This window comes from Hemicordylus capensis, chromosome 1, assembly GCF_027244095.1.
Source record: "Hemicordylus capensis ecotype Gifberg chromosome 1, rHemCap1.1.pri, whole genome shotgun sequence".
Classification (NCBI taxonomy): domain Eukaryota; kingdom Metazoa; phylum Chordata; class Lepidosauria; order Squamata; family Cordylidae; genus Hemicordylus; species Hemicordylus capensis.
The window spans coordinates 344,692,113-344,704,438 of NC_069657.1; the positions used below are offsets into that span (position 1 = coordinate 344,692,113).

The 12,326-nt window shown below is 42.7% G+C and overlaps 2 protein-coding genes across 5 annotated transcripts in view; both read right to left on the minus strand.

Annotated features, from left to right (window-relative positions):
• Nucleotides 1–274: 274 nt before the first annotated feature.
• KIAA0408 (KIAA0408 ortholog) lies at nt 275–8,575 on the minus strand. Its single transcript, XM_053282847.1, has 4 exons — nt 8,438–8,575; nt 4,785–5,090; nt 3,283–3,443; nt 275–1,619 (listed from the first exon to the last, which is right to left on the minus strand). The coding sequence occupies exons 1-4, from the start codon at nt 8,573–8,575 to the stop codon at nt 275–277; spliced, it is 1,950 nt and encodes a 649-aa protein (XP_053138822.1).
• The window catches only part of SOGA3 (SOGA family member 3), a 52,176-nt gene continuing 48,290 nt past the window's right edge, over nt 8,441–12,326 (minus strand). For 2 of the 4 annotated variants that reach the window (XM_053285841.1, XM_053285828.1), the window contains exons 10-11: nt 10,838–10,994; nt 8,441–8,686 (exon numbers count right to left, since the gene is read on the minus strand). The gene's annotated coding sequence lies outside the window, so the exon portion shown is untranslated. Of the gene's footprint in view, nt 8,687–10,837; nt 10,995–12,048; nt 12,136–12,326 lie in introns of all 4 variants that reach the window. The other 2 variants (XM_053285836.1, XM_053285832.1) reach the window with 2 other exon arrangements.

Here is a 12,326-nt window from a genome sequence, read left to right on the forward strand (position 1 = left end):
CACTAAAATTAGTTTTTCTCTCAGTAAACATGGATGGTGCTGGGATTTATATATTACTTATAGCCTTTCAGTGCTGTGAACAAATAAATCAACCCTATTCAGCTGTGAAGTTCACTGTGGGACCAGTCATTCTCTCTATCACTCAAACAGTCTACCTCACAGGGTTGTTGTGAGGATATAATAAGCTGAGAAGGAAGGGCATACTTTTACTGCTTTTTACAGCAGGAGAGCAGTAAAAATGTAATAAAATATAATAATCAATTTGATTTTAAAATCATACCTCAGGAAATTTTTGTTTCTCTTTGCCTTGCTTGGGGTAAAATCCAACGTGCCTGGTTGTCGAATTCTTCTGGTGCTCCAGCTTTCTCTGGTCTGTCTGGAGCATTTCAAAGTAATGACCAAATGTCTCACAGCTGCCATCGGCAGCAACTGCAGAATCTGACTGCTCCCACTTCTCGTTATGGAACTTTGAGTTACATGGAGAGGTTGATTTTTCATAGTTCTTCAGAAGCTTCTCAACAACACCATAGTTTGACCTTGAGTCAGCTGATCGTGGGCGACCAGACAAATTACTTGGCCTCCAGTCATGCTCATGCAGCATATGCCGGTAGCCCCCTAGAAGTCCATTGATTTGCTTTTGCTGCCCTGTCGCTTTGACATTTTTGCTGGGTTTGCACAATTTCTCATCCTTTCTTGGAAAGATTCTGGGACACATCACATCTTCCTTTTGTGTTCTGTTACTCTTACAGTCCTGTAGAATGCAGTGGGTTTTAGGATCTCTAGCTGGCACTTGGTTCTGCTGCAGACACTCTTTGCCTCTATCTGTGTGAAACACAGTTCGGTTAAATTCATCAATTTTTGCTTCCAGTGTTTCGTTTTTTTGAGTCTTTCCAGTTCCATATCCAGAATCACCCAAAGTATCGCACACAGGAGTGCAAAAGTCACTGCTGTGATACACATCACTTTGCAATTTAGGATATTGTTTCTGGGGCACCATATTTCCATCAGAACAGCTCTTCTGTACAGCGTGTGGGAAAGAGACATTCCCAGTACCATTCCCAACCATGGTTGCATCACAGGACCATGTGTTGTGACAAAACTCTGCTGGCAGCTTGCATTCAAGGGATGGGCCTGTTTTCTCTATGGACACTGCAGTAGCCACAGCAGGCCCACTAACAGTTTTCCATTCATTTGCCAGTGGCAAAGGAGAATCACACCGCTTGGCAAAAGATGCATTAATAAATGTATTTCCCTGCTGACATTCCTGGGTTTTACAATTACTTCTATGCCCTGTGTCTTTTGCCAATGCCTCAGAAACCTGTGCAACTGCAGAGAGAGAGCTTGTCAGGTGTCGAGAAGTGCTTCTCGGAGGAACAGGAGGGGCCTCTTTTTTTTGCCAAAGCAAAAAGTCTGTGTTCTCAACCCTCGCAGGAGCACTAGATGGCATCTCCTTCAGACATGTGTTGGTGCCCATCAAGTTCTTCCTGTTATTTTGTTCTTCCGTTTCAAAAGCAATTGAGGCCATGTGTGGGTCATTGTTGCACACATGCTTCTTCTCTGGTGTAATCAGTGTGTTTTCAGTTTCTACAGATTCTCCCAGGACAGGAAGCAACTTCTTTCTGCACACACAAGAAAAGCATTTTGAGTGACAGGCATTATTATTATTTTTGTCCACCAGTCAAACCAGCAGCTTTTCCTACTGCAGCTTTACTACACTTAGGCAGGGAGCGGTGGTGGGGGTGGGGTTTCATACAAGGGAACTATTTACAGCGATATCAGGATGACGAGAAGGTGCTGTTCATACAGCCAATGGCATTATTCAGCTTTGCTCCTGATGAATCACAGTCTAAATTAAAACTAAAAAACCCTAAAAAAAAAAAAAAAAAAAAACCCCAAAAAACCACCTTATAAACTAGCACTTCCTAAAAAAAACTAGCACTTTGGTGCAGTGCTCAAAATGGCTTAACTTTGGGCACACCTGCTGCAGGAAAGCCGCCCATCTGGGCATGTTCCATAACTCCAAGAGGGTCAAGAACCAGTTCAGCTCAATGTAGAATTTGATATGGAGGTCTGTTCCCTCTTTAAACAGTAAACTCTTTAAACGTAAGCCATTATGAAGCCCTGTGATTTCATAGCCTTTTCCACGAACTGTGACATAACTCAGGACAGTAATTATCGTTATATCTGCCTTTTCAACAACACACCAGACACCACACAATATCTTATGAGTACTGGAGCAATAGCATAACACAGGCACAGACACAGACACACATCATTGCCCAAGGGTTTAACAAGGTTAACGTTGACCCTGTAAGGGAACTGTGCCAATGTCTCACCAGCAGCTCTCAAGAAAGCAATCAAGATGATGAATGATGATTGGTGATATTTCTCCCCAAACATCCCTTGGGGGGAAAGGAACTTTAATCAAATGGTTTCAACATTTGATGGATTACAGTGGCACTGTCCCCATGAACCAAATCCTGTGCCCATCTACAGAAAGTAAGTTGTCGTTCAGTCCCACTGAAATCAACAGAACTTAAGCAAGTTATGACTATCAATAGCACTCAAACATGGCTAGCTTTCCATAGATCACAGATTGTCCAAAGAGACAAAAGCGATGTTTCTTTGTGCTCTATCTGCACAGGCAACTGCACAGGGAGTAATGGCAGGAGAGAGGGCACGGCCTCAACTCCTGTCTGTGGCTTCCAGCGGCATCTGGTGGGCCACTGTGCGAAACAGGATGCTGGACTAGATGGGCCTTGGGCCTGATCCAGCAGGGCTGTTCTTATGTTCTAACTGAAGCTTAAGACATCGTCCATTAAGCCTGTCATACTTCTTACAACATTTTAAAATTGTTAAAGCAGTCAGAGAAAGAACCTTAAGAGCCAACCTCTTGGATTAAGTAGTGCTTTCACTCCTACTTATAAGATGGAAGATTCTCAGCTATCTTAAATGAGAAGAGGGACCCTCAGCTGATGTTTTTATCAGAGTGGGAGATAAATGTGACCTCGGTAAATCTATTACAGACATAATTTCTCTTCCCACTTTGACTGCACTACTGTGGCAAAATTTAGATCTGTAAGTTTTTTAGATAAATCTACTTGCATATATAGCAAGAAGAAAGTGAGACTAGAGATGCATTTATGCTCTCATTTTCTAAAGTACTGAAGGACTAAAGAGTTTTGATAACTGCTCCTCCAACTCAAAATCTCTCATCCATTTGAATGTGACCTTTTGGCCCCCCTCCCTGTACCTTAAACAAAAAGTCTAACAGAATTTTACCTTCTGTGGTTGGACTTCTTACGAATTTCCTCTTGGTAGCTGCACAAGTCTTCACTTACTTTAGCAAGTTCTTTAAGGGCCTTCACAAATGTAAATTGCATTATTTTAATATAATCAGGTTCTTGAAAAATGTACATTGCACAAACAACATAATACTTGTTCTATGCAGAGTGAATTTAAGAAGCACACACCACATGCAGATGTAATGCTAACACCACACATTGTGGTTGGCAAATCAGAAGGAAGCCTCATAAATATTTACTCCTTCTACCTCCCCTCTCTTATATCCCCCCCCCTTTCTCTTCACAGTGTTAACCACAGTTTTGTATTAGAAGTGTACTATCACAAACTTTGGTTCATGAAAAGCAAGGTAGATTGTAACCATGGTTTGAAATAGTTTGTAAACCATCTTAATGAAGAAGCCTTATTTGTATTAACCATGGCTTCCACTGGTGCACAGGTAATGGAAAAATATAGTCAATGCCAGATGAGAAGGAGGCAAAGTGCTCTAGATAGAGGAGAAAGGAGGGAGGAAGAAAGAGAGAGTACTCATTCATAAGGCTGGCAGCCATTTTACAAACCATGGTTTATAGGGGGCCAATGTTATGTCTATACTGGGCCATAGACAGAGGAAAACATTGAAGCTATTCTCACGATCCCTGGAAAGCGGGCTAAGGGAGCTTAACCTGCTTTCCAGGGATCATGGGAACCACCAGGCTCACAGGTGAGCCCAGTACTTCCAAGGTGGCTTGCCCGCCTAATTCCCCCTCCCCTTAAATGTGGTTAACGGAGCAAGCGCTCCATTAACCTCATCTTTTTGTTTGTGTGTTGCCGTGGTACACGGCGTGGTGCATGGCGACACATGAGTAGACCCCTGACTGGGAGGCTGCCAGCAGCCTCCCGGCCTTGGGAGTCTCTCCAGGATGCCCCACGCACTCGCGCGGGGCATCCTGGAACTTCCGGGGGCCACGTGGCCCCCAATCCTTGCAGTCCCTGCCAGCTCCATGACGGAGCAGGCAGCCGATCTGGCCGCCCAGATATGAGTGGCTGTGGGGAAAGCGCGGTCCCTGCAAGCCCAACAGAAGCTCTTCTCACCGATCGTGAGAAGAGCTTCATTGTGTTATCAAATATATACAACAAATGATAGCAAATAGCAGAGGCTAGAGAAGCAGGCTTTGGTTGAGAAGTGACTAAATCCTTGGTATTCAGGGGCAGATATTTTGGGTACAGAAGGCCAGAGAACAGGATGATGTTCACTTCAACATATCTGCAGATAGCATATTTTCACACTTATCCAGTTCAGCTCAGATCAAACTGACCTGATCTTGTTGCCTTCCAGTTGACTCAGAATAGATCCAGATGAGCTGCACTCATTAAGACCAGCTATTAAATAGCCATTTATAAGAGAGTGTTGACATATTATAGGCTGAAGCCCTGATTACCTTCTGAAGCCCTGGTTACCTTCACCCTCAGCAAAAAATCTGTTATATGCTTTTACTCACAATATTAAGATCCTGAGTGTAATTCTTGGTTGTTTTCATGCCAGGGCAGTCTTCTTTGTGATTCTCAAAGGCCAGATTATCCTTCACCAAAGCATGATTTCTCCTCTTGTTTCTTGTGTCCTTGCTTTCCTTTTCTGTCTTGGTGAGCAAACTCTCCTTGTCTGGTGAACGACAGTTCACGCCTGGTATGTCACTCCATTCTGAAGTAGGGGAATGTGCAGAACTCTGCTGTGCCTTGCTGTGAATGGCCTTATTATCAAAGGCATTCATATTGCTCTCACGCCTTAATTTTACCTCCTGGTAAAGCTGAAAAGGAAACAAAAAGCCTCCTATTAGAGTACAGTGATCTTACAAGCCGGATGAACAAAGGATCGTATTTATTTTCACTTCTGAGTTTGTGTCATCAGACTCCAAAGTTTGGAATCATTGGTGGGCTGAAAAATCTGAAACCTATTTTTAGAAAGAGATGTCAAGTCATTGGCTATGGAGTCATTTCTTTTCCTACAGGCTATAAAGCAAGTACCACATTTTCTAAAATGCTGGCTGCATTTTGAAATGGAAACATATGAAGATGTGGCTTTGCATATGGGGACAAGGCCGAAATTGGGACCCCTAACTTGGGATCACCCTAGCCTCCAAATGAAGCAGCTCTCCATTGGTTCAGTGCTTGGATGTAAGAATTACAGCAAAGACACAATACATACTATGAAACACTTGATACACCATCCTTGGCTGCTTTAGTAGTTTTCTTCCCACCCAGCTCATTTCTGACATCAGAGAGGGGCCAGTAGAAGTTGATGAGCACTGCTCCAGGGGTGGTGGTGATGGTAGGGGAATATAACTTTAAATGGCAGTGAACTTACCAGCTGCTGGTACCCAGAATGCTCTGTGGGATGCTAGCAACTGGCTTAGCATCCCACCGGGAGGCTGCCCCACCCTGCTCCCACTACTCAGTTGGCCTCTATGCATGTGTCAAGGGCCATCTGAGGGATTAGCATGGCAGGTCTGTGCTGTGCTAAACCCTCAAATGGCCTCCGTACATGCACGGAGGTCAACTAAGCAGCAAAGGTAGGGCAGTATCCCTGTGGATGTTGGATTGGTCACTAGCACCCCACGGAGCATATTAGGTACTGGTGACTGAGAATTTTGCTAGTATTTCAAGTTGTATTCCCCCACTCCCTACTGTCCCCCCACCCCACCAGAGGGGAGCTTACCGACCGCTACTGAGCGGGGCTGCTTAAAAGCAGCAAAGCTCAGATTCTACTCCCCTCCCCAAGGTGCTTCTTTTGGTATAGGGGAAAAACCCTCATCCCTGCTTTAAAAGTGAATGGGACAAACATGCAATTGGCCCACTGTCTCGTTTGGCCCTAAACCCATCCCTGACTAGAATTCTGCAAGGGCTAGCAAGGAAGAAATGAGTGCTGTGTGATATAAATACAATTTATGTCTAGGCTCTGGCATGTTGTTTATTGTAATCTCTTTTCTCCTGAATGTCATCAATAAATATAGCACGCCCGAGCCAGAATAAACCTGTCTTGTCCTTGTGCCACTTACTACTACAGGCAATATATTCCTTAAAATGCTAACAAACAAGATTGTGCAGGAGGCAGAAGCACAATGTCCAGAGAGATCCATCTCTTTTCTAGATGCAACATACACTTCTACTCCAGATTCACAAGTCTGCTCAAAACATCTTTAGTTTTAAAGCACAGTGTAGCCCTTATCATATGTTATGGTCAAGACATAGACAATCTGGCCAACAGCCTGACTACTGAAGCCCGAGTGCTACATGAGAGGTGCTGAAACTGCTGATGAATTCAATGAATACAGTACTTACACATGGCGGGGGGGAGAGGCAAATTTCAAGAACCTCCTCTTCCCCCAGCAGCACTCTGTGCCAGCAGAAAAATCTGTCTCTGTGATTTGTGCAGCCCTCAGCAACATATTTTCAGGTGCAACAGAGGGCTTTCTGGGGAAGGGGAGGTTGTCAAAAGTCATGTGTGCTGTAAGGTGCTATGTTAGTTGGGAACTCAGCTTCAATGCTTCGTGTCACTCTTGCTCTTTGTCAGTCAGGATAGTACAGTGTACAGTGTACACCTGTACAGTTATTCACATATTATGTTCCATGCATACACAGCAGCACACTTCCTATCTATACCATCCATTTGATGGTGCTGTGCACAGGTTCATTAAAACATATGCATGTAAAGTCATTCACACAAAAATGTGCATGTGTACAGACGCCTGTGTTACACATATAATGCAAGTCAGAATAATGGATTTTGTCAATAGCGCTCAGCAAGTGTTTGCTAACATCAGTATCACATTAACATTGACAAAACTGCCACAATGTCACAATGATATCTCAAGTGTTTATGTTTTCCTATCCGTTCTGATAGGAAAGTGAAAGGTACACATCTCACTACCACGTCTTCCCTAATACGTGCCTTCTGGTTTTGTTAATAAAGCATCAATGTGTGGAATACCAATTGGGAGGAAAGGAGGAGGACAATACTGTGTTCAAGCTGTTGAAAAAAATATCAGAAAGAAAAGAAAGGATGATGAGCAACCAGAGATGCCAAGAACAGGACCAAACAATAGGCACACAGGAAGCTGCCTTATACCAAGTCAGACCATTGGTCCATCTAGCTCAATACTGTCGATACTGATTGGCAGAGGCTCTCCAAGGTTTGAGGCAGGAGGCTTTCTTAGCCCTACCTGAAGATGCCACGGATTGAACCTGGGTCCTTCTGCACACAAAGTGAATGCTCTGCCACTGAGGTACTGCCTCATCCCCAGTCTTGACAGCAGTACTTGAATTACAGGGTGCCCAAAGGAACCCTGACTCCATCACCTTTTGAGATATCTTTAGTTACTGCTTTTAGAAAAATAAAAGGAAGTCTAGGGGGTAGTGATTTGATGATCAGCTCCTATAGGGCCTGCTGCTGTGATGAGCTTCTGTCCAGTTGTTGGACTTTCACTGTGTTATTGTTTTAACTGTGTTGCACATATTTTATTGTGTTCTTATATTGCACACGGCCTTAAGGCCATCTGGAAAAAGACAGTTTCAGAAATTAAATAAATTAATAGGCTAAAATTGGAAGAAGTCAGGGAATGGGGCAGACGGATTTTATTAAGGCCTCTCTACTTCTCCCCCTCCCATAATTTGAGCATTATTTGATGGTTCATATTAGAAAACCTTCCCAATTATAAGCAACCTAACAATGGAATAAGCAGCCTAGGAAGGCTATAGAAACCTTCCTTGGAGGTTTTATTGAAAGAATGAAAAGCCATTTGTCAGAAATGCTCTACCAAGAAAATGAAGTGAAGCGATATATCTAATGTATGTTTGTCATGCAGTTCTTCCGAGGTGCAATCTCTGGGATCTCGAATTAAAGCATCTTGGAAAAAGCAGAGCTGAAAAAGACCTCTGCTTGAGATTTTGGAGAGCCACTGCCAGTAGGAAGCATTAGGTTAGATGGCCCAATGGTCTTCCTCAGTGTAGGGCAACCACATCAGTTCAACTGCTTTAAAATACAGGACGACCAATCTGTTCTAATATCAAGACTCTGTGAAAGTTTCTTTGAAACCTTTGACCTGATTATACAGTAACAGCTGTTACAATAGTTCACATTCACAATAAGACAGAATACCTCTTCTATTTTCTTCTGCATGACCTTCCATTGACATTCCCACTCCTTCCTTTCATTGTCAAAACGCTCCAGTAGTTCCATTTTCTCTTTGCACCAGTTCCTCTCAGTTGTGTTCTCCAGTTGTGTCTGTAGGTCCATAGCTGCAGTCATTCAACTGAGAAGTGTCACTATCCTTCTTTTCTTTTCTGAGCCTTTCTGGAATGTGGGTGTTGTTAAATCAGAACAGGTCTTATTTGCCTTGGGCTCCAGCTTTTGAGGGAGAGGGGAGAAAAGAAAAGAAAAAGGGGGAAAATTGAGAAATCCAGATATGATTTGTCATTTGCATGGAAGGTTGGTTGCAATAAGCTACATCTCTCCAGATTTTGCTTTTTAAAATCACTCCAATCAATAAGGGCTCTTCCAGATGGTGATATATTCTAGTTTCAGTACAATTATGACAAGAGATAAAATGAGAAGTCTGCACAATATTCCAGAATGTAATGTAATATCCTTAGCACTACCTGCTGACAAGAAGTGGCAACCTATGACAAAAATGTGTTTTTTCAAATTCCTTTAATCTATCTTGAAAACACACACAATTTTTTCACAGAATGCCTCATGGTGCCAGCAGATGGTAGTAAGAATGATATGTGACATTCTTAAACATCATGTGGATGTCTAATTTTATCTCTTACATAAATTTACACGGAATCTGGAATATATCACCCTCTGGATGAGTCCTAAATCTGTGTGAGAAATTGAAGGAATTCAAAATCTAAGCAAAGGGAAATTTGTATGACAGCTTCAATATAGCAATTAAATGTAGGAATTAAGGATTAATTCAAGGTAGCAATTAAGGATTTTTTAAACAATGTTTTTTCTGCAATCATATGATATGCTTAGAGGAAGGAAAATTGTAAAGTGCTACTTCTGGGAAATGTTGGAGATTCAGTACTAAATATGAAATGTTTTTTCACATCTGGTGATTCTGCAAAACTATACAAAGATTGTGCAACTGAAAAACTAATGTCAGGCTGCAGCAGTTTGCTGCACCACCTTTGTTCTCACTAAAATGCCTGGCACTGCAAACGAAAGCCTTAGCAACTTTGCAAGGTCTGGAATGGCTAAGCTGCCCATGTCTTACTATCTAACAGTTTGTTGACAAGGCAGCCTAGACTCTAAAGATAGTAAGTTTGCTAATGAAGAGGATTTTACACTGATGCAGTCAGTCTCTCCATCGGCCTCCCTCTCCAGCACACATATGGTGCCTGTGCATGCACAGAAACCAGTTACATGGTCAGCATGGTGTTGCTGCATAGATGCCATGTGCTTGTCAGCACACACCATGCATGCACGGATGCCATGAGTATGTGCAGATACCAAGTGTGCCAGCGCCACACATGGGTTGTTGGGGGTAGCACCGTCGCAGCAGGAAGCTGCATGTGGTGTTGGAGGCCAGGTAAGGACCTGCTCTCCTCTTTTCTAAAGATCCTGCTCGCCACTCCCCTCCCCCCAGCGCTGAACCTGTGCATGACTCTTATTAATACAAATAACAAGTCAAAGTTAGGGATCCAACTGACGGTCAAACTCTAGGATCTTGGTATCTAAACCTGCAGGCTAATGTCAGGCTGCTGCAGATTGCTGCACCACCTCCCTGAAATGCCGGCCACTGCAAGCAACTTTGAAAGGTCTGAAATGGCTAAGATGTTGCCCGTGTCTTACTATCTAACAGTTTGTTGACAAGGCAGCCTAGAATCTAAAGATAGTAAGTTTGCTAATGAAGATGATTTTACATTGATGCAGTCAGTCTCTCCATCAGCCTCCCTCTCCAACAAAAACCCCCCCTCACAACAAAAGTAGGCTAGTTTTAGCACTGCATAGTCTACATTTTTACAACAATTCTTGTGAGCCACCATGAATTTACAAAACAAGAGTGTTTTTGTTCACCCGCAATGCTTCTTGATGTAATACAACACAACTTGGGGCACTGTAGGGGAAACAAACATAACAACCTGCTAGAAAACCATTGTTACTGCCTTGGGGGTGAGTGGGTAAGAAACTGAAATGTTCCAATACCCTCTACCAAAGTAAGGAGACGGGGGCTCAATGGCGGCTGCCAGTAGCAGACCCGGGCCAACCCTTCTGGGGAGGTAGGGCAGGCATCAGTTTTGGGCTCCTTGGACCACATGCCTCCTGGAGCTGTCTGAGGATACTGCATGCTGATGTTGGGTCTGACAGTACAAAATGAAATTCCTTCTAGTGCATGCCTTAAATGCAAATACTATGAGCTGGATTCAACTCCCTCTGCAACTGAGGCCCATTTTATTTACTGGCTTCACTGTACCCTGAAAAGGGACAAACAGCTGAACTCCTTCCTGTTACTCCCTTTCAAAATTACCTGGGTGTTACTAAGTGGCTTACCTGTGCAATGTAGCATTTAGTCCTTTCTCTTTCCAGATCTCAGCCAGACCTGTCATTTGACCCTGAAGCTCCAGATAGTTTCTCCTCTCTTAGCTCAGCTTCAAATGCTTTCCAAAACTGACCTGGAATCCAGCAAATTTTCTTCTGTTTATACCTGCTGTAAAAATCCAAGATGGCTTTATGATAAATCAGGGACACTGCAAGTAACAGAGCTATATACACAAGATTCTTAATAAAGAAGACCAGGAGGACTGGTTGTTTAAGAAAAGTTTTGGCTTCATTCACAAGCAGTCAGGAGATGAAGCTTCCACCTCTTCAAGGGCCAGAGTTCTAGCGCAGTGCCAGGGACTGCAAGGACTGTTGCTCCAAAACAGATTCTTACATAAAGTTTCCATTGCACGGAAAGATCTTTTGCCGCCTCAATGCCATTATTAAAAGAACACTTGCAGCCATCTGTAATATTATCTAAAAGTTTGCAATTATGTACAATGCTTTGGTTTGCTTTACAAAAAAAGGGCACAGTATTCTGTTAAATTTACTTTTTGTTATAGCTTATTCAAATAGACTTTGGAGGAATTTACAGGTTTCCTCTCTTTGTTCAGCAGACCTGAATAATATAAAGATTTGTCAGATCCCTGTGAAAAGGGATACAATAAGAAAAGACCCCAAACCTGTTTAATTCAATTAATATTGTAAAATATATCAATATTATAGCACAGGCATGAAAATAATGCACTCCACCTTATTTGCACTGATTTCTCTTTTAATGCATAGATTTATAGATAAACTGTGTGTAAAACAAAGGAGCCATTTCTAGAACTTGCTTTGCTTAAATCAATCTTTGCCATATACGATCGCTTTCCCACCAAACAACATTTCTGAAATCCACACTGAAGACAACCCAAACGCAATCAAGCTCTGGAAGAGCATAGTGGGAGTGATTGCACTGCTTTTAAGGTAGCATCAGATAGTCATAAGTGTGCCGAAGGTCATAACTCAAGCTTTTGCCTTACAAAAGTCTCCTCCTTACCTAAACACTCTTAGCGGCTAGGAGGGCACTGGTGCAATACCACTATTAAAGAAACTGACTTGGACTAAGTGACTCTGGCTGTCTTTCTGACAGAAACTGACTCTTCTACCTAGGATTAATTATGAAACCACTCCTTTTGGGGAGCATCAGTGCTTCTTCCTAAAATGGGATCAATACTGACCTTTCTGATAGGGTTGTTGTGAATAAAATATTTTGCAAATATGAAGTACTAGCGGACTTGAGCAAGATATTCCTTGCCTAGAAATGTCTGTGGGACAAAGATACAATTTAGTGAAACACATCCAGATGGGCCAGACAAGCAAAATCCTGCTTGCTCTCAGGAGTACACTCTTCCCTTTCATTCATTTTCCCTTTGTTTGGTCACATTGCTTCTACACTTTATTGTAAATTGCTAACATAGATGCTGAAACCCAAGCTTGATGTTTATTCACAGGGAAT

Bases quoted from the DNA above. Each gene is read 5' to 3' on its own strand.
- KIAA0408 (XM_053282847.1), bottom strand. From the start codon at position 8,575: ATGGACCTACAGACACAACTGGAGAACACAACTGAGAGGAACTGGTGC. The intron at 5,091-8,437 runs GTATTCTGTCTT...TTTCCTTTTCAG, and splicing joins TGCAGAAGAAAATAGAAGAG to CTTTACCAGGAGGTAAAATT. The intron at 3,444-4,784 runs GTGAGTAAAAGC...CACTCTGCATAG, and splicing joins ACACTCAGGATCTTAATATT to AACAAGTATTATGTTGTTTG.